Source organism: Callorhinchus milii, unplaced genomic scaffold (assembly GCF_018977255.1).
Source record: "Callorhinchus milii isolate IMCB2004 unplaced genomic scaffold, IMCB_Cmil_1.0 Scaffold37, whole genome shotgun sequence".
Lineage (NCBI taxonomy): Eukaryota > Metazoa > Chordata > Chondrichthyes > Chimaeriformes > Callorhinchidae > Callorhinchus > Callorhinchus milii.
Window position 1 is genome coordinate 332,176 of NW_024704778.1, and position 22,201 is coordinate 354,376.

The 22,201-nt window shown below is 53.1% G+C and overlaps 1 protein-coding gene across 1 annotated transcript in view; it reads right to left on the minus strand.

Annotated features, from left to right (window-relative positions):
* LOC103190321 (pyruvate carboxylase, mitochondrial) overlaps positions 1-22,201 on the minus strand; it is a 203,447-nt gene continuing 181,246 nt past the window's right edge. Inside the window, exons 15-22 of the mRNA XM_042345251.1 lie at positions 5,095-5,251; positions 4,619-4,859; positions 4,187-4,321; positions 2,649-2,691; positions 2,480-2,552; positions 1,895-2,077; positions 1,369-1,429; positions 1-350 (exon numbers count right to left, since the gene is read on the minus strand). Coding sequence (XP_042201185.1) covers positions 306-350; positions 1,369-1,429; positions 1,895-2,077; positions 2,480-2,552; positions 2,649-2,691; positions 4,187-4,321; positions 4,619-4,859; positions 5,095-5,251 — 938 coding nt within the window. The 3' untranslated portion in view covers positions 1-305. The remainder of the gene's footprint in view (positions 351-1,368; positions 1,430-1,894; positions 2,078-2,479; positions 2,553-2,648; positions 2,692-4,186; positions 4,322-4,618; positions 4,860-5,094; positions 5,252-22,201) is intronic.

Here is a 22,201-nt window from a genome sequence, read left to right on the forward strand (position 1 = left end):
ACCCGTCCCACCCACCCCAACAACACACGTCTCTACATCGGTGGAAAAAAAAAATACACCTGATTTTTAATCGAACGTCTACACAGTTTGACATCGGAAACTGCGGCTCCACGAGTTTAGCTAAAAAAAATCATCTGAGGCTGAGTCACACTTAATACTTGTCAATAGCAACAGCCCGGACAGGTTTGTGTGTTATTAAAAAAGGGAGAGAACGAGAGTGAGAGAGTGAGGCTCACACACACAGACCCTCGGATGTTGGGGGAAAGCCTTGGGGCTGGAGTTCGGGAGCAGTTGCCCTCCCGCCTTCACAGCTGCCTCATGAACGCCACCTCAGGGATTTTGCCCTCGGCCTGAAAGAGAGAAATTCAAACAGACAAAAAACAGAGAGAAAGCAAAAGGAAAAAAAACGATTGAGAGATCGAGGGGCGGGAGAGGGAGGGGGAGGGTGGGGGGAGAGAGAGGGAGGGGGTGGGGGAGAGAGGGGAGAGAGGGGCATCAGCGTTTAGAGAAAATTCTGCTCATAATAATAGTAATAATAATAATACAGTAATAATAATAATAATCATCTTTGCATTTGATACAGCGCCTTATCGCGTCGTCTCAAAGTGCTTCACAGGTAACACTGTTTAAGTGGAGTGACTGTCTCTCTGGAGGGACGCTCCCTGCTGACCTAATTCCGGAGAGTATTAGGTGCAGGTTGGGCGACAGCCAAGGCTTCGGGGGGGGGGGGGGGGGGGGAGGGGGAAAGCCCAGATGTGTGTTGGGGGTAACTCCTGGGGTCTAACCGGCTAAACCCACACCCAGCTCGGCCATCGAGAGAGAGCGCGAGGGCTGTCGGGCAGCTTTCCCGCTGCATGTCCAGCCCGGACCCCCCTCCCCGCCAGTTAGTTAGTTGGGGCTTTGGCTGTGGGGTTACCAGGAGCTGAGGGGGAGGATTCTCTGCCCCCAGTGACTGGTCGGCCCTTTCCAGGTCCTCCCGTGTCTGAGCCGGGCCGGGCCGGGCCGCCATCAGCAGCGAGTGCCCTGGGACCCTGTGGCCCCTCCGGGCTCGGGAACCGGGGGCTCGAGACCCTCACAGAGTGGGGGGGGGGGGGGAAGGGGGCTCGATCCCCACATTCCATGGGCAAACACGTCACCTTTGGGTCAGTTCAGCTCCGAGCAGACCCCGATTACCTCCCCAGCCCACAAGGAGGACAGGAGGAGCAATGGAAAGCAAGTGATTTTTTTCACAGACACAGACTCTCACACACCCACAGACTCTCACACACACACACACACACACACAGACTCTCACACACACAGACTCTCACACACACAGACTCTCACACAGACTCTCACACACACAGAGACACAGCTGCACAAACTAACCTTCAGTGTAGTGAAGACTTGCGCCGCCTGATTGAAGTCCCAGTCGTTATCTTGCAAACACCTGGACAAGGGCAGAGGGGTCAGCGACAGCTACAACAACACACTTACACAGCCCCCTTCACGTCAGGACGTCCCAAAGCGCTAACAAGCGGGTTCCCACTTATTGCTGGTAAACAGAGGCGTGTGTGTCTGTGTGTGTGGTGTGTGTCTGTGGGGAGTAAGGAAACTTGCCTAAGGTTTCGCCCTGTCCCTGCCCGGCCAGGAATTGAACCTGGGTCCTCTCGCTTGTGAGGGGTCTAACCCCTGAGCTAGAAGGGCTGTGGCTTGCGAGGCGAGGGGTGTAACCCCTGAGCTACAGGGATTTCAGCTTTTATCGGGGTTTATGTGGCTCCATTGGGTTTCTATTTGCTGCTGGATATCGAGGCTTCTCGAAGACGTGATGAGGGTCTACATCAAACACAAGGATGATTATTGTTATTGTTATTAATGACCGTGTAGAGACAGGAAGCCGCTGAGAGCCACTCACTTCTGTGACCACTCGATGTTCATGCCGGACTGCAGAGAGAAGGCCTGGAGCATCTCCTGTTGGGGGGCAGCGAGGGTGGGCACTGGGCTGCTGGAGGGTGTGGGGGCCGGGGTGGCAAATGCCTTGCGGATCTCCTCTGTGGTGGCGTTTCTGATAAACAGCTGGTCATTCACGATACACAGCCTGAGGGGGAGAGAGGGGGAGAGAGAGGGAGAGAGGGGAGTGGGGAGAGAGAGGGAGGGGGGGAGAGAGAGGGAGAGGGGAAGAAAGAGGGAGTGGACGAACAGGAGAGAAATGCTAAATTCTCAGCGCATCTCTGCGGTGTTGTTAAATTAAAAAAATTAGCCCGAATTTTTTTGTGTGTGATGATCAGTGTGTGTGTGTGTGTCTATCTGTCTGTCTGCGCGCATGTGTGTGTCTGTGAGGGTATGTGTGTGTGTGTGCGCGTGTGTGTGTGTGCGCGCGTGTGTGTGTGTGTGTCTGTGAGGGTGTGTGTGTGTGTGTGCGCGTGTGTGTGCGCGCGCGTGTGTGTGTCTGTGAGGGTGTGTGTGTTTGATGTGTTCACCCTTGGAGCGCCAGCCTTACCCTGCGTTCTCAGCGGGCACAGCCACGAACACTCGTGAGAAGGCTCTCACAGAATCTCGCGATTTCCCGTCAACTAAAGAACAGAAACGAACAAAGAGAAAAACGTCACTTTCCAACCCCGGTAACTAACGGCTGGAACATAAATCACCAGGTAATCAGCGGCCCTTACCTTCCTTAAACACCCCGTACACCGAGAAACACAGTAGTGTGTGCTGAAAGACAACAGACAAGTGGTTAGCTCACTGTCATGTCAATTCTACAGCCAATATCCGGACACACACACACACAGGGTCAGCCTTGCACTTAGAGCAGCGCCTTTCTTGTCAGGAGGACGTCTCAAAGTGCTTCACATTACATATTGTAAAATGTCGTGACTGTGCATTTGTGGGTGAAACACGGCAGCCAATTGTGCACAGCAGCGGCCAACGAACAGTCGTGGAGTGAGTGACCACATATTTTTTTCGAGGGATTATTACCCCCAGAAAGTGATCCTCCCAATCGACTAACAGCCAGGTCCCCGCTGACTGCTGGGGAACAGGCGTGTGTGTGTCTGTCTGTGTGCGCGTGTGTGTATGTGTGTGGGGAGTAAGGAAACTGCCCTACGGCTTTGCCCTGACCTGACCCTGCCCGGCGGGGAATTGAAACCGGGTCCTCTGGCTTGCAAGGTGAGCGACCTAACCCCCGAGCTACAGGGGCTGTGGGGTGCGAGGGGAGGGGTCTAACCCCTGAGCTACAGGGGCTGTGGGGTGTGAGGGGAGGGGTCTGACCCCTGAGCTACAGGGGCTGTGGGGTGGGGGCGAGGGTCTAACCCCTGAGCTACAGGGGCTGTGGGGTGGGGGCGAGGGGTCTAACCCCTGAGCTACAGGGGCTGTGGGGTGGGGGCGAGGGGTCTAACCCCTGAGCTACAGGGGCTGTGGGGTGGGGGGCGAGGGGTCTAACCCCTGAGCTACAGGGGCTGTGGGGTGCGGGGCGAGGGGTCTAACCCCTGAGCTACAGGGGGAGGCTCTTGGTTTGGGAACAGGCAGCGACACAAACAGACACAAACCACACACACTGGGAGGTGAACAAGTTGTGGCAAGTGAAGGAAATCAGGGAGAGAGACAGACGAGGAAATAAGACATTAGTGGACGAGGAAGAAAGAATTTAACCCCCAATAACGACAGAGATTCACACATTTAGCAACAGCCGTCTGTCCCTTCACAACAATAACAACCCAACAACACACGGCATTCCCCCAGCGCCTGCCTTCCCCGTCAGGAGGGAGGACGGCCCAAGGCTCTGGACAGTCAGGGATTTGGACCCGAGCTGAACAGGGGGTTGGGATCAGGAGGGGGTGGAGGGCGGGGATGAGGGGCAGGGAGGGTGGGCGGGGGGGGTGGGGGGTTGGAGGGTGACCGAAGGCGCAGTCGGTCGAAGAGGGTCTTGAGATGGGCCTTGAAGAAGGGAGGGAGAGGGACTGTGGGATGGAGTTCCAGAGGGTGGGGGCAGAGAGGCGATGGTGGGGGGGGGGGGGCCGGGCGAGGCGGGGGGACGTGGAGCAGGCGGAGCCCGCTGAGCGGAGGGAGAGTGGACAGGATGATATGGGGTTCAGCAGCTCCCAGAGGTAGGGAGGGGAGCCAGGCCACGGGGGGGCTGTGAAGGTGAGGAAGAAGACCTTGAACTCTACCCCCCCCCCCCCCCCCCCGACCCCGATAGCCACCGGCTTACCGTCTGTGTGCTGACGTCCAGCACGAAGGAAGCGATGTCGTGCTGGGTCTTGGGCAGGTCGTTCAGGAAGGCCACGACGTTCAGCCTGGTGTGCTTCAGCAGCTTGGAGCGCAGCGCTGTCAACAACCACAGCCGTCAGCAACGAGACCCCCCCCCGCATGGCAGCCCCTCGCGGCTGACCCCGCCCCGCCTCGCGGCTCCCAGACGCCTCAAAGCGCTTCGCAGGACACGCCGTGGGGTGTAGGGACTATGCGACTGTTTGCCCGTTGAGCTCTGGTCAGCGTGACCTCGGAGCGGAGATCGATGACCGGGGCCATGGCGGGAGTCGCAATGTCTATACGCTTGGTTTACATGGAGCCCGAGCCCGAGCCTGAGGAGCCCGAGCCAGAGGAGCCGAGCCGAGAGAGACTGTGGAACCCGCCAGTTACTGACCTTGATGCCCAGGATGTGTGTGCCAGCTCGGACCAGCTCCTCTGCCAGTTGCAGGTAGTAATCGAGGGAGTACTTTGTGCGAGAGGGGTCACTGACGTCCCCGGTGTAGGAGATCGCTGCCTCGACCACACCTCCAGCGTTCCCCGCTGACTCCATCCCCAGGATCATGTTGGGCAGGTAGTTCAGGGAGTCAAACACTCGGAAAATATCCATCCCGTTCTCTTTGGCCACTTCACAGAACCTGAGCAGCACAACATCATCGTAACAATCCTTACATCTGATCACGTCGTCGAGACGTCTCAATCCGCTTCACAGGAGTGGGGTGGGGAAGGGTGGGGGCAGGGTGAAGTGGGCAGGATGGGGGGGGCAGGATGGTGTGGGGTCAGGGTGGGGGGGGCAGGATGAGGGGGGGCAGGATGAGGGGGGGCAGGGTGGGGGGGGGGGGCAGGTGGGAGCGTGCCCCTGTGGGTACTCACTTGGCCACAGCGTTGTCGGGGTAGTTGGTGTACCCCACGGCGTTGGCCCCCCGCAGTAACATCTGGAAGGGGATGTTGGGGATCAGTTGCCGCAGCTCCTGCAGCCGCTTCCACGGGCACTCGTACAGGAAGCGCATCGCCACGTCAAAGGTGGCCCCTGTCAGCAGCCAAACACAGGCCCCGTCAGCCCCCGGGGGACACAGAGAGACACTGAGAGACACCGTCAGGACCAGGAGAGACTGAGAGATACCGGGAGACACCAGGAGAGACTGAGAGATACCGGGAGACACCGGGAGAGACGGAGAGATACCGGGAGAGACTGAGAGATACCGGGAGACACCGGGGGAGACGGAGAGATACCGGGAGAGACTGAGAGATACCGGGAGACACCGGGAGAGACTGAGAGATACCGGGAGACACCGGGAGAGACTGAGAGATACCGGGAGACACCGGGAGAGACTGAGAGATACCGGGAGACGCCGGGAGAGACTGAGGGATACCGGCTGCTGCGTTTCGCCCACAAAATACAATCACTACACTTCACAGTGTGTCCCGTGAAGCGCTTTGAAAACGTCTCTCGATGACCCGATAAGGCGCCGGGTCAAATGTGAGGGTTGTTATTATGTCACGTAGCACTTCACGCGGCTAAAGAGGAGTGACCGTGTACTCTGCGGCAGCCGATTGACACACAGCGACGTCCCACAAACAGCCACGGGGTGAACGGCCAATTTATACACTTAATAAAAACACGCACGGTCACTACGCCTCGCAGTAAAACCCTGCGAAGCGCTCTTGAGACCTCCTCCGAGGCGAAAGGCGCGGGATCACACTGTAAAGGATTATCATTCAGTGTCGGTGGATTTTGAGTACAAAAAAAAAATAGCTTTGAGGGCCAGGAATCCAGGTCAACTCACTGTGTTTCAATAATATTCTCTCTCAGTCATTCCAAACATGTCACTGCCTCGAAAGACATCAATACCCTTAGTTTTATATATATATATATATATATATACACACACACATAGGGGAAAAAATCAGTCTCCATGGAAACCTGGTGCAGGGAATATTATATATTTCAACCTCATTACATTCACACTATTACAGACAGACAGACAGACAGACAGACGGACGGACACTTCTGACAGTAAAGACCCAACAAATTAGTGGGTTTGAGACGAACTCCCCCCACTCTCTCCCTGCTCTGAGCTTCTGATAGCGATGGGGATATGCTCGACCGTGTTTTTATTCTCCCTGTGACCCCCAAGTGCGCTGGATAGAGAGAACCACACATTCAGTCAGTTGACAAAAGCATGTCTGCACACACACAGACACACACCCTGGGGCTCACTCCCCCACTGGAGCTCTCTACTCCAACCCCATCCCTGGTCTCTCTCTCTCTCTCTCTCTCCCCATCGTGTCTGTGCTGGGGCTCGCTCCCCCGCTGCAGCTCTCTACTCCAACCCCATCCCTGGTCTCTCTCTCTCTCTCTCTCTCTCTCCCCATCGTGTCTGTGCTGGGGCTCGCTCCCCCGCTGCAGCTCTCTACTCCAACCCCATTCCCTGCTCTCTCTCTCTCTCTCTCTCTCTCTGTGTCTCTCTCCCCCCCCCCGCTGTGTCGGGATATGTCTGGGAGGCCCAGCACCACGTGAGGCCGTGTGAGAAACCGTCAGGGAAGCGATTGAGAAAGGTGAGCCTTAAATACACTTCACAGCAACGTTCCCATGGAGACGGACACACAAAGGCACCAATGTACCACTGGCGGCATTGTTAAGGATGGGAAGAGACGGACCAAATGTCCTTCAACCTGTGCCGCCCTCCCGGCCATTCATATTTACACACAGGGCGGAGGTGGGAGTGCCGCAGAGCAATTCACTGCTGAGCGGGAGCTGAGGGCGGGGGGCGGTGGGGAAGTGGGGGGGGTTGGGGGGGGGGACCCGGGTTTGATAAGAGTTTTCAAACCAAACCGAGGATTCAATTCATCCCAACTCCACAAGGAAACCTCAACAGACAGATTGCTGGAATGGGATGCGCCCCTCTCTCTCTCTCTCTCTCTCTCTCCCTCCCTCCCGCCCCCCTGCTTACCTAATTCCGGAGAGTATTAGGCGCAGGTTTGCTTGTCACTAAGCGTTACAGCGTATCCTGTGAAGCGCTGTGAGACGTCCCAACGACGTGATAAGGCGCTGGGTCGAATGCAAGGATCATTATTCTAAACAATAAACTTAAAATAAGCCTCTCCTCTGCACCCCGCCCCCACCCGCGAGTTGGCTGTAGTTTGACTCTTATTTTAACACCACAGTCATTGAAAAGGACAAAAAGAGAGACTTATCAGTGGACGGACGGAGTGTGAGTGACAAATGATTTCAGTGGGACGAGCACTTTCGTAGCTTGAGTTAATAGGAATAAAATTAGAGTCTGTGTGAGCGGGATACTGCATTGTATGCCAGTGGTTTAAACGCTGAGGATTCTCCATTAAACAGGAATAAAAGCTTCTTCAAAGCTCCTCTTAAACTACTTAGTCTGTATATCAAAGGGATCACACGAGAAAAACAATCAAACCCACATTTACATTTCATAACCTTTTAGTACAAGTGCTGTCTAATTTCCATAAATTATACCCGTGTTAAGTCAGCGTAAATGTACTCAAACCTCTCTCCGTCTCGCTCTCTCTCTCTCTCATCGCAAGGTGAGGAGGAGGCATTTCCAAGTGATAATAATCCTTGCACTTGATACAGCACCTTATCAAAGCGCTTCGCAGGATACGCTGTAAAGTGTGTTTTGTGGGTGAAACGCCTCTCCATGCGGTAACTCGGGCTGCTTCCCGTCTTCTGCCCACCCAGCCCGGCCCACCATCGGCGGGCGGGCATTCAGCCTCTCTGCCCCCATCCTTTGGAACTCCATCCCACAGTTCCTCTGACTCGCCCCCTCTCTTGAGCTGGGGGCTGGGGGCTGGGCTGGGGGCTGAGCTGGGCTGGGCTGGGGGCTGGGCTGGGGGCTGAGCTGGGGCTGGGCTGGGGCTGAGCTGGGGACTGGCTGGGGGCTGAGCTGGGGGCTGAGCTAATAATAATAATAATAATAATAATCCTGCATTTGATATAGCGCTTTTCACGTCGGGAGGACGTCCCAAAGCGCTTCACAGAACACACTGTAAAGTGAATTGACTGTATATTTGTGGGCGAACGCGGCAGCCGATTGCGCACAGCAATGTCCCACAAACAGTCGTAGATTGAAAATGACCAATTTATTATTGTTTTTGGTTTTGGAGGGACTATTATTAGGCTCTGTGTGGAGTAAGGAAACTTGCCCAAGGTTTCGCCCTCTGCCTGGAATTGAAGCGAGTGCTCTAACCACTGAGCTACAGGACTCCACAAAGCTGGGGGCTGAGCTGGGGGCTGAGCTGAGCTGGGGGCTGAGCTGGGTTGGGGGCTGAGCTGGGTGGTGGGGGCTGAGCTGGGCTGGGGTGGGGGCTGAGCTGGGGGCTGAGCTGGGGGCTGAGCTGGGCTGGGGGCTGAGCTGGGGGCTGAGCTGGGGTGAGCTGGGCTGAGCTGGGCTGGGGGCTGAGCTGGGGGCTGAGCTGGGGCTGAGCTGGGGCTGAGCTGGGGGCTGAGCTGGGGGCTGGGTTGGGGGCTGAGCTGGGGGCTGAGCTGGGCTGGGGGGCTGAGCTGGGCTGGGGGCTGAGCTGGGCTGGGGGCTGAGCTGGGGGCTGGGTTGGGGGCTGAGCTGGGGGCTGAGCTGGGCTGGGGGCTGAGCTGGGCTGGGGGCTGAGCTGGGGGCTGGGTTGGGGGCTGAGCTGGCGGCTGGGTGGGGGCTGAGCTGGGGGCTGAGCTGGGCTGGGGGCTGGACAGACACTCACCTCCCCAGTTCTCGATGCTGAAGAGCTTCTGGAAGTTGTGAGCTACGAAGGGGGAGATGTTCTTGAGGTCGTGCGTGCGGACGCGGGTGGCCAGGAGAGACTGATGGGCGTCCCTGAAGGTGGTGTCCATGAGCAGCAGACCCTGGTGTTGCTTCACGGCTTTCGCAAAGCCCTCCGGCCCCTCCCGCAGCAGCACGTCCCGCAACCCCAGAGGAGGGTCATCTGTAACCAGACCAGAGAGAGATCAGAGAGAGATCAGTGTAGCTCCCACACTAGAGTGGCCACACCATCATCATCATCGTTGTCGTCATCATCATCATCATCATAAGCCTTACATTGGATACAGAGCTCACAGGTCTCCCCGATGTCTCAAAGCGCTTCACTGGACACACTGTAAAGTGTAGCGACTGCATATTTTGTGGTCAAAACGCGGCAGCCAACTGTGCCCAGCGACGTCCCCACAAAGGTGGATCACATTTTTAAAACTTTGATTGATTGATTGGTTGACTGATTGGTTGACTGATTGATTGATTGGTTGACTGATTGGTTGATTGATTTGATGAAGCAATTTTTTCCCCGGAAAGGGATCCTCCAACAAGCGGGTTCCTACTGACTGCTGGGAAGACAACGGCGTGCGTGTGGATTCAGCAAGCTTGTCTAAGGTTTCGCTCTGACCGGGAAGCGAAGCCAGGACCTCTCGCTCTAACCACTACACTACAGGATTCTGTAACTATAAGCCTCTCCGTCAAACCTCTCTCCTCTTAAAGGGAACAGTCGGGCTGTCACGAGACCCGTCTGTCACCAGCAGTGTCCAGTCCCTTGGCTTGGACAGACCTCTTCAATGTCACGGCTATTTGATGGGATGTCACGTGTACAATGAGGGGAGATGACCGTAGCCACAGTCAAAGACGAAGGTCTTCAGGTGCGATCTGAAGATAGACAAGGAGGGGGCAGGGCGGAGGGACTGAGGGAGGGAGTTCCTGGGTCTCTGAACTGATAGGAAAGTTCAGTAAAAGCGCACAATTTTAGTGAATGTCTCATGATAATTAGTTCCACTAAAATCAACTGGAAAAACTCATAACAAGAATAATTGAAAACTAGGAGTTCAGTGTGAAACTTATTGAATTATTTACCGCTCTCGTTAAATCGCCATTTGTGGTGAACTTAATCAGAGATCCGTTTAAAGTGATAAAATACAGTTTGTTTCTCCATCTTTTTCTCAGATCTTTAACCCGTTGGAACACAGACAGTCACTGGGGGCAGGGAATCCTCCCTGTTAACCCCGCAAGCCAAAGCCCTAACTAGCGGGGAGGGGTGTCCTAGCTGGACAAGCAGCGGGAAAGCTTGGCCAGACAGCGCTCTCTCTCTCTCTCTCTCGATGGCCGAGCTGTGGGTTTAGCTGGTTAGTCTCCAGCAGTTACCCCAACGCACACTCTGGGCTCCCTTAAGCTCACAAAATACAGTAACGACACTTTACAGCATATTGTAAGCGCTTTGAGACGTCTCAATGACATGATAAGGCGCTATATTAAATGCAAGGGTTATTATTAAAACAGCCACATCTCTAAACTAAACAGAAATACACACACATACACACCGACACACAGCGACGCACACACAAACACACAGTTCTAGCCCTTCTCTCCTCACGCACACAGACACACACACACCAAACCTCCTGAAACATCTCTTTCTCTGGTGAACATCTTTATATGTCTTTGCTGATGTCTGTGCTCGGTGTCAGTGCATTTGTCAGACAATGTACGTTATTAGTGTCTTATTACTCTGAAACATCTCAAACTTTAATTACTGTCAACTGTACTGACTGGTGGAGGGTGAACATGGCAGTCAGTTTGTACAATTAAATCCCACAAACAGCAGTGAAGTAATGACTCATTTTTATCTGGGGGATTGTCGGCCAGGACCCCGGGGGGGAGAGAGAGAGAGAAAACCTCCTTCTCTTTCCCCACAGCATTGTAACTCCAACATCCATCCAAAGGACTGACGCTCTGACAAAGCAACACTCCCCCCAGTAATGTGCTGGTGGGTCGGTCTAGACTGTGAACTCAAAGTCTCCGATAAGGGACCTGAACCCACAACCTCAAACAGGAATCCTGTAGCTCAGGGGTTAGAGCCCTCGCCTCGCAGGCCAGAGGACCCGGGTTTGATTCCCGGGCGGGTCAGGGTGAAGACTTGGGCAAGTTTCCTTACTCCACACACACACCCACGCGCCTGTGTCCCCGGCAGTCAGTGGGAACCCGCTTGTTAGTCGATTGGGGGATCACTTTCCGGGGGTAATAATCCCTTCAAAACAATAATAATAATAATAATGCGGTCACTCATCCCACGGCTGTTTGTGGGGACGTCGGTGGGCGCAACGGGCTGCCGCGTATCACCCACAAGATACAAAGTCACTCCACTTTACAGTGCATCCAGGAAGCGCTCTGAGACGTCTGAAGGACGTGCTGAGCCTCTGTATGAAACGTCTCGGCGTGCGGAAGTTTACTGACTGGCTTGCCAGTGGGTGACGAGGATTCATTTTCTTGTTTACCAAAGGGCGGCTTCAGCCAGCCAGCCGTGAAGTTTCAAATCTCTGTGACAAATGAAGCTTGTGGTTCTCCAGTCCCCTCCACCTGCTGCTCACAGCCTGTGTTTATGCTGTTATTAGGGCAGCCGAGGAATTCTCAAACAGCCATTTCAGGGCTGTCAAACCGGCTTGTCCATAATCTGGTCAGATTGGTGCATCTGGATACAGCACAGCGTTTTATTTCACTTTAACCAAACCAGCCCCAATGCATTCAGCAGCCACTATAATAATCATTAATAATAATAATAATAGTAATCCTTGCATTTGATACAGCGCCTTATCACACGTTGCGATGTCTCAAAGCCAGTTGCACACGGCAATCGGTCACTCACTCCACAGCTCTTTACAGTGCATCCGTTGAAGCGCTTTGAGACGTACCAACGACGTGATAAGGCGCTGTATCAAATTCGAGGATTATTAGTATTACGGCCTTGGCAACGGGAGAGAGATTTTCCTTGAGCCACAGAGAGATTAGCCGCCTGCAGAGGGGAGCGTTTGTGGCTGGGTGTATTGTTTATTGTATGAGCCGGTCGTGTGTCCAGGTATTGATGATACGAGTTGCACAAATTGCCTGATAAATTGCCTGTCAATATGCGATGCCATGTGTGCTGGTCGTGGCTGCTTGCCAGTCACAGCCTCGCCAGACGCAGAATTGAGTCCAGCCAGAAACATTATTACACTGAGAGGATATTAAAACACATCATCAATAACCGTGAACAGCTCCAGCGCAGCCCCAACAGGGAACACAGCCCCTCAGGCTCACAATACGAACAGAAGAAAGAAGACCGAGGTCCACCCAGTCGACTTCCACCATCCGCGGTCGCTCGACATGTGGTGCCCCCAAACTGTGCACCGTATCTCCCCCCCGGGTGTTATTTCCTGACAGAAATCGATGGCATTTGTTCTTGAAAGAATCCACCCTCTCTCTGTCTCCCTCGGGAGCCCGTTCCATACATTTACGTTAGTGATAATAAAATTCCTCGCAACTTGACACAGCGCCTTGTCACGTCGTTGAGACATCTCAAAACGCCTCGCAGAATACACAGTAAAGTGCAGCGACTGAATATTTTGTGGGCGAAATGCAACAGCCAATTGGGCACAGCACCGTCCCGCAATTGCGGATTGAGCGACCACATTATTATTATTATTTCGAAGGGATTATTACCCCGGAAAGTGATCCCCCAATCGACTAACCAAGTGGGTTCCTACTGACTGCTGGTAATCGGAGGCGCGTGTGTGTGTCTGTGTGCGTATGTGTGGAATGAGGAAATTTGCCGAAGGTTTTGTCCTGACCCGCCCGGGAATCGAATCCGGGTCCATTTCCTTGCGAGGCGAGGGGTCTAACCACTGAGCTACAGGATTCCACAACGAGACCTGTGCTTATTTCCCCAGTTATTAGGAGTATTCTGCTCAGTGAGCTGGAGAGAGCGAAGCCAAAACCCTCTTCTGCTTTTTCTGCTTCACAGTTGCCAGTTTTCTCCCTTTTCAGGTCTCAAAGGGAATGCAGAGGGAATGTAATGCGGATTTAAATACATCATTTCATTTTATAATTGTATTTAGAGGTTAAAATTGTCTTACTGTTATTTACAGAGGCAAAGGGATAAAGTTATCCGATAATAATTCTGACTCAGCTCCCAGGGAGAGAGATAAATAATAATCCTTGCATTCAATACAGCGTCTTCCCTCATTGTTAAAATGTCTCAAAGTGATTCACCGGCACTGACTGTAAAGTAACATCATCATAACAATAATCCTTGCATTTGATATAGTGCCTTCTCACATCCTTGAGACGTCTCAAAGCGCTTCGCAGGATATAAAGTGAAGTGACTATATATTTTGTGAGTGAAATGCAGCAGCCAATTGCACACAGCAGTGACCCTCAAACAGTCATGGACTGAGCGACCAAATTATTATCATCATTTTTTTAAGGGATTATTACCCCTGGAAACTGGAATGTGATCCACCAATCGACTAATAACCGGGTTCCTACTGACTGCTGGTAAACAGAGCCGCGTGTGTGTGTGTGTGTGTAGTAAGGAAGCTTGCCTAAGGTTTTGCCCCGACCCGCCTGGGAATTGAACCCAGCCCCTCTCGCTTGCGATGCTAACCACAAGGCTGGGGGACTCCAGTTATAAACGCATTACAAAGGACAGTGCTAAGCGCCTCCTCAGCATCACCGATGGAAAGCCAGGCCGGGGGGAAGGATCTTCACTGAGATCTCTTGCCATTGACCTCTGGTGAACACATCTCAGAGAGAAACCAATTTGCTGGAGGAAGCGAGTGACTGGGGCTGAAAGGAGACTTTAATTGCACAGCTAATAAGCAGCGCAGAGAAACAATCTCACGGTAAATCACAGCTTGTTTACTGGATTGTGTATTGTGTGGGGAGGCTGCTGGTGATGGCTGCAATCTCCCTCTCTCTCTCTCTCTCTCTCTCTCAGGACGCATCCCGCTTACCTAATAACAGGGAGTATTAAGGCCGGGTTGGCGAGAGCCAAGGCTTTGTGGGGGGGGGGGGGGGGAGCCCAGAGTGTGCGTTGGGGTAACTGCTGGAGTCTAACCAGCTAAACCCACACACAGCTTGGCCATTGGGAGAGAGAGAGAGAGGGCGTTCTGGCCAAGCTTTCCCGCTGCTTGTCCAGCTCGGACCCCAACTCCCCGCTAGTTAGTTAGTTAGTTAGGGTTTGGCTTTCAGCCACAGTGCCCCAAAACTCTGGAACCCTCTTCCTCTATCCCTCCTCCTTGTCCCATCCTTCCCCATCTTCAGGTCGTGCCTAGGACCTTCCTACTCAACTGCGCCTGCGGTCACCTCCCCCCTCCCTCCCCGCCCCCCCCCCCCCCCGCCTCTGTCAAGCCCTCGGGGAGGCTGCCCTGGGTGAGGGGCGCTGTGTAAACCAGGCTGATGTGATTTGGCGTGTGGTGTGGGGGAGGATAAGGGTGAAATTTTGGATCAAATGCAACGGAATACGTGTGTCTGTGACAGAGGACGGACACAGGGTAATGAACACATCAGGGAGAGATGGCGGGGAGGGGGGGGGGGTGGGGGGGGGATGGCAAAAGGTTTGACTGGAATAAATGAAAGTGAAATGCGATTGTAATGGCTTTAGTTCCAGGTCATCACAATGCGGAACATGCAGCCTGGCACTTGCTCAGCAATCTCTTTCCTGTTTCTTTCCTTTAAAATAATAATAATAATAATAATAATAAGCCTTGCATTTGATACAGCGCCTTATCATGTCTTCGAGGCATCTCATAGGAAACCTAATGTTTCCCGGGCGGGTCAGGGCGAAACCTTCAGCAGTTTCCATCCTCGACGCACACACACACACACACGAACCTCTGTTTACCAGCAGCGAGTAATCAGTTGTCACCTTTACGGGGGGATGGGGGGTAATAGTCCCTTCAAAAAATGTGGTCACTCAATCCACGACTGTGTGTGGGACGTCGGTGTGTGCAATCGGCTGCCGCGTTTCGCCCACAAAATACAGTCACTACACTTTACAGTATATCTTGTGAAGCGCTTTGAGACGCCTCGACGATGTGATAAGGCTCTGTGTCAAAGGCCGGGATTATCATCACCATTGTTATGATGCGTGCTGTTTGCCAACTTCACCGCAACTCAAAAGCATGTCGATCGCTGCCAAGTGTAGTGACTGTGCCCCTGCAGGCAAAGGCAGTGGGTGCTAATTGTAGGGAGGGGGCCGGGAGAATCGAGTCTCACTGTTATACGTCCTCTCGAGAGACTGCTCTCTTTAACACCAGCTTCCTCCTCATTACGGTACACACGGAGTGTGAGGCGCGGGAGAGAGCCGTGTGTCTGAGCAAAGCAATTATGTACTTTACATGAATAATGTAACACCAGACACTTGACTGAAACCTCCCTCTCCGCAGCTCACCGCCCGCTGTCGGACCCCCAACATGTGGCTCAGGTCTTCCTGTGCTCTGACTCTGAATCATCCCTTAACCCTCTCCCTCCCAGCCTCTCGCACAACAACAACGACAACGCCTTTCCCACAGGGCAGCCTTTCGGAGCCTGACGCCAAGCCGGGGGGCGGGGGGGGGGTGGGGGGACCATAATAATAACCATCGCATTTGATATACGCTCAAAGCGCTTCACAGAGGTAAGTGAGTTTGGGGAGTGAGTTTGTGGGACGCTGCCGTGCGCGATTGGCTGCCGTGTTTCGCCCACAGAATGCACAGTCACTACACTTTACAGTGCATTCTGTGAAGCGTGATCAGGCGCTGTAGCAAATGCAAGGATGTGCACACACGCACTGCGTAATACACGTGCGTGTAACGCACTCACACGCTCCCATATACGCCCACGTGCATATGTCAGCAGCTATATGTATTGAGAGAGAGAGAGAGGGAGAGATGTATAGCAAACGAGGGTTTGACACCACTACGAGCACTGAGATGTCAGGAAAGCACAGAGCTTTGCGCTTGTCGGGCAGCGTTTGTCTGGCAGCGAAGCTGGAGTGAAAATTCCAGCCAAGCATTTAAATGAAGTTACACATTGCTTGAGTTGTTGTTTTAGCCGCGAGTCGGGGTCAGTCAGCGCCACGGTCAGGGCTGGTGGCCGGTAAACAAACCATCTGGAACAACAGAACTAAACAAGCTCAGTGCTCACAGCGCTCGGCTCGCAGGCCAGAGGACTTGGGTTTGATTCCCGGGCGGGCAGAGAAACCTTCGGCAAGTTTCCTTACTCCGCACGCGCACACGTAGACACACACAGGCACACACGCACACACACAAACAGACACACACACACAGGCACAAACACGCGCACGCACGCACACACACACAGACACACACGCACACACACAAACAGACACACACACACAGGCACACACACACGCACACACACACACACACGCACACACACACACGCTCCTCTGTTAACCGCTTGTTAGTCGGCTGGCGGATTGGTTTCCGGGCATAACAATCCCTTCAAAAATAAATGAAAGTAATTTGGACACTCGACCCACGGCTGTTTGTGCGACGCTGCTGTGCGCAATTGGCTGCCGCGTTTCGCCCACAAAATATAGTCACTTCACGGTGTATCCTGTGAGGTCTGGAAGACGTGATCAGGCGCTGTGTGAAATGCGAGGATTGTTATTTATTATTAACCAGGCCAGGAAACACAGAGGAGCGCTGACCCAACACATACAGACATGTCCAGGGCAGGAGGAGGCCATTCAGCCCCTCGAATCTGCACCCGTTCTCAGAGTGAGCCGTCCGCTCAATAATAATCCTGGCGTTTGACACAGCGTCTTATCACGTTGTCGGGGCGTCTCAAAGCGCTTCACAGGAGGCACTGTAAAGTGTAGCGACTGTGTATTTTTGCGGATGCAACGCGGCAGCCGATTGCACACAGCAGCGTCCCACAAACAGTCGCGGATTGAGTGACCACATTTATCTTTCGAAGGGATTGTTACCGCCGGAACGCCATCCGCCAATCGACTGACAACCGGGCTCCTACTTCCTGCTGGTAACCAGAGCCGTGTGTGCGCGTGTGGGGAGTGAGGAAAGATTTCGTTCTGCTGGGAATCGAACCCGCGCTCTCCCGAGTCCGAGCCGAGTGGGCTAACTACTGCACCGTGGGCCTCCACAATCAGAGGCCGACGAGAGTAAAAGGTCTGAACTAACTGAGGCCGAAGCAGGGAACTGGTAAGATGATAATATCCTCCGCGATATTATTCTCTTGGATTAAACTCATTCTGGTGCCAGAATACATTGAAAGCAACAGGTAGGAACCGACGGAAGAGAGGAGAAGATTAATGGTGTCAGCCGAGTGACTGTAATTATGTGCTAAGAACGTCTTTTCAACATAGTGTGTCTCGCTTCCGTGTGGTCCTGAGTTGAAACTCAACGGGTATAAATTAACCTCGACGTCGCAGCACGTGGGGTTTAAGGAGAGGCTTCAGCGGGGGAGCGAGCGCCAGCACAGACACGACGGATCAAACCTCCTTTGTGCTCGCTGCCCCGCCCTCCCTCTCACACGACTGAATGAAGTGCTCCCCTCTCTCAGGAAGGACACCACTTAAATACATTTATCTCCGATAGACAATGGAAACTGTGCGAATTAATTGCCTCGTTCCACTGCGTGCTCGCGTTCCGGAGCAGGTTATAGCAGCGGCTCAGGGAAGGGACTCACACGAGCTTCCCTGTCCTTACCTCGGAGCCTCCCTGCGCTGTGCGGCGCTTCTCATCTCACCGTACAAAGTCCCCAGCGGAGACTTTGAGGCTCAGAGGAGGTTTCAAGGCTGCGGAGTTCGGCTATTTCTACCGTTCTCAACCAGCACCGCTGGGAGCCCTGATTGACAGACTGACTGACGGCCGGAGGTCTCAAAAGCAGACGCACTGTAAGGTGCAGTGACTGTGCATTTTGCCTAATTGTGTCTCAGCGTTGAACCTCTTCTCCTGTTTTCGACGCTGTTTTTTTTTTTGAAGGTGACAATAATAATCCTTGCACTTGACCCAGCGCCTTATCACGTCAATGAGACGTCTCAGAGCGCTTCACGGAATATGCTGCAAGGTGTAGTGACTGTGTATTCTGTGGGCGAAACGTGGCAGCCAATTGCGCACAGCAGTGCCCCACAACAGTCGTGGATTGAGTCAACAGTTTTTTTTGGATGGCTCATTAGTGACACTACATCCTGAAACTCTCTCCTCTATCCCTCCCGCTGCCTTGCCCCCTCTTTCCTTCCCCATCTTCAGGCCGCGCCTGAAGACCTTGCTCTCTGACCGCGCTTGCGGTCACCTCCCCCTCCCCGGGCTCGCTGTGCTGCTCAGGCACTGTCCCGCGCTCTGGGACGCGGTGTAAATGCAAGTTGTTGTCGTCTCAATGACACGTGAACATTCTGTAAACTCCGGGTGTCGCGGTGGAGGTGAATGTGGGCCGAGCCGGCGATGAGTGAAAGCCTCCCACTCGCTCCAGTGCACAAACAAAGTGGTTGTTGTTAGTATTGTAATGTCCAGGACCCTAGGGAGAGTGGCACAGGCTTGGCATTGGTTACGCCAGCTCCTTAAATGGATTCAACGCTCGTGAGTTGGAAGAGTTAATGAAATTTTTGGTCATTTAATGCCTGGCTTACACGGCGCCTTAAACAATGACATGGATAATAAGTCACCACAATCATAAACACCGCACAGAATAATCTGGCCAATATTATTAACAGTGGCCCTGGATACAGCAACATTGCTGCTGCTACTAATGATCATCCCCGCATTTGATACAGGCGCCTGATCACGTCTTCGAGATGTCTCAAAGCGCTTCACAGGATACACTGAAAAGTGAATTGACTGTATTTTGTGGGCGAAACACGGCAGCCAATTGCGCACAGCGACGTCCCCACAAACAGTCGTGGGTTGAGCGACCGCATTTTTTTTTTTGATGAGTGAGATTAGCTGCAGGATCTGCCTTCCATCTCCCGAAGGCGCAGTGTGTACATCCACCATTAACGTTTACTGAGAGGGAAAGTTCTGCTCATCCAATGCTGTGGTTCAGAGAGAGAGAGGGAGAGCGAGGGAGGGAGAGGGAGGTTACCCAGTGGCACACACCTGACCAGAGAGAGAAAAAGAAAGAGAAAGAGAGAGAGAAAGGTAGAGAGAGAGCGAGAGAGGAGGGGCAGGGAGAGGTGAAGCACTTACTTACCCAGTGGTATCTTGGGGATGATGGGATCCACAGAGGAGGGCTTGGCTTTGACAGGGATGGGGGTGGTTGGTCCATTCACCATAACGTGACCTGGATGATAAGGAGAGTGAGAATCCTTGCATTTGGTGCAGCCCCTGCAGGGGGCGTGTCAAAGCGCTCCACGGATATACTGTAAAGTGTAGTGACTGTGGTTCGCGGGCGAAACGTGGCAGCCAATTTGCACTCAACACCCCCCCCCCCAATGCGGTGCCTCAAGATTTGTGCGTGTGTTATGCATGTACGCGCGAGTGCCCGTATGTATATGCGTGTGAGTGTGTATGTGCGTGCGCATGTGCGTGTCCATGTGAGTGTGGCGTGCGGGTATGTTTGATATGCACGTGTGAGCGTGTGGGGAGAGAACAGAGATCGGCATCAGTACCAAAACCCATACATCAACGGGTAAGAAAATCAGCGTTGCACAAAGCAAATTTATATTTAGAAGCTGAAAGGCAGGCAAACGCAAACTGATTGCTGGCAGACTGTGAGATGGGTGGGAAGAGTAGATAAATCAGGAGGTCATGTCGGGGCAGCAATAATGATTCATTTGTGTTGACATTTTTAAACTTAACTGATTAGGATGGCGTCTAATATTAATGGGTGTGTTTGCCTATTGATGTGTCCCATATAAAGGCTGATAATGATAATAATCCTCGCGTTTGACATAGTGCTTCGAGACGTCTCAAAGTGCTCACATTATATCCGTAAATGTCGTGACTGCTATTTGTGGGGAAACCGGCAGCCAATTGTGCACAGGCAGCGGCCACGAACAGTCGTGGATTGAGTGACCAAGTCATTATTATATCGAGATTATTACCAGAAAGTGTTATTCCTTAATGACAATACAGTCCCCTATCTGGTAGGTAACAGGCGTGTGTGTGTCTGCCTGTTGTGCTGCGTGTGTGTATGTGTGTGGGGAGTAAGGAAACTGCCCTCGGCTTTTGCTCCTGACCTGACCCTGCCCGGCGGGAATTGAAACCGGGTCCTCTGCTTGCGAGGTCGAGCGACCTAACCCCTGAGCACTAGGTAAGAAGGGGCCAGCGGCCTTACCCAGGTAGTAGAGCAGTTTCTGGGCTCGGTTCTGTCCCGGCCGCAGGTTGACCAGGTCAGGATTCTCGTCTATGAACTGGGTGTCCACAATGCCGTGCAGAAACTGCTCGTTGTTCAGTACGTTCTGTAGAACTGAATGTTGGTCTGTAAGAGAAGAACAGAGGAGAGGTTAGTGTGGAAATCTCCTCGCCCGCCCGCGAGTTACAGGCCAAGTCCCTTAGGAACATAGGAACAGGAGGAGGCCATTCAGCCCTTTGAGACTGTTCCGCCATTTAATTAGATCGTGGCCGATCTGTCCCTCAACTATTCCTTTCAGCACAATAACTTGGTCACTCAAACCACGGCTCTGTGTCAATTCACTTTACAGTAATTTCTGTGAAGCGCTTTGAGACGCCCGAACGATGTGATCAGGCGCTGTATCAAACGCGAGGGGCGATCATGACAAGTGGGAGCAGCCATTGTGTTCGTGTCAGTGAGGAGGGCTCACAGGGAGCCACGGATGAGTGACCGAACACAGTGCGAGACGGAGGCAAGGAGACAGCTGGACATTCACAAGCACTGCGTTGCTGTTAAGTGAAGTTGGCAGCTCACTGCTGAGTAACAGGTCTCTCTCCTCTCTCCCTCCCACATTGCTCGCCCACTGCACGACTGGCCGCAACACAAGCTCGCTGCCTGCTGCCTGGAGTGCAACCAGTTATAGTGGTGTCTGTCAACCAGTAAACCAGCATGTCTAACCCCGGATCTACTCTGTCAAGGTAGGCGTTCTGTCCCGGACTGTGGCTCATCCAACCTTAAAGATATCAACAAGACTTACATTCACACGGCGATGTTGGGAGGACTTCCCAAAGCGCTGGACGGTCAGGGATTTGGACCCGAGCTGGGGTTTGGGATCAGGAGGGGTGGAGGGCAGGGTGGGGTTAGGAGGGTGACCGAAGGCACAGACAAAGAGGAGGGTCTTGAGACGGGCCTTGCAGGAGGCAAGAGAGGGGTCGAGGAGGAGGGACTGTGGGCTAGAGTTTCAGAGGGTGGGGGCAGAGAGGCTGAAGCCAACAACAACACAACAACTTGCATTTATATTGCGCTCCCACGCAGAGCTGGGGCTGTGCTGTCATCACCAGCGCCCTGGGTACTGCAGACCCTCCTGGCTCAGGAACCGGACTGGAGACCGTCACAGAGGGCTGACTCGATCTGACATTCCGTGGCCAAATACGTCACCTTGGGGCCAGTTAGAGCTTTTCACGTCGAGGACGTCCCAAAGCGCTTCACAGAACACACTGTAAAGTGAATTGACTGTATATTTGTGGGCGAACGCGGCAGCCAATTGCGCACAGCAATGTCCCACAAACAGTCGTAGATGAAAATGACCAATTTATTATTGTTTTTGGTTTTGGAGGGATTATTATAGGCTCTGTGTGGAGTAAGGAAACTTGCAGTCCTGGTGCTCTGGGAAGCCTGGGTTTAATTCCCGGGCAGGTCAAGGCACTCCTACTCCACAACACCTGGCTGTAGTGGGGGCTCGCAGCTGTGAGCACGGTTGTTTAGTCGATTGGTGGACCGCTTTCAAGGAGGTTAATAATCCCTTCAAAAAATAATTTGGTTCCTCAATCCACGTATGTTTGTGGGACACTGCTGTGCGCAATTGACTGTCGCATTTCACCCAAGATACACAGTCACTACACTTTAAGTATATTTTCTGTGACAGAAGCGCTTTGAGACTTCACAACGATGTGATAAGGCGCTGTATCAAGTCCAGGGATTATTATTATTATTATTATTAAGGCTTATTGTATAGCTCCATATTGACCATGTCACCAGCACAGCTCCGCACGTCAAGACAAAAACACAAAATGCTGCATTTAAACTTCCCTTTCTGTCATAAACTAATTTTTTATTTAAAATAACCCGAGCTGGGATATTAATGTGCAAAC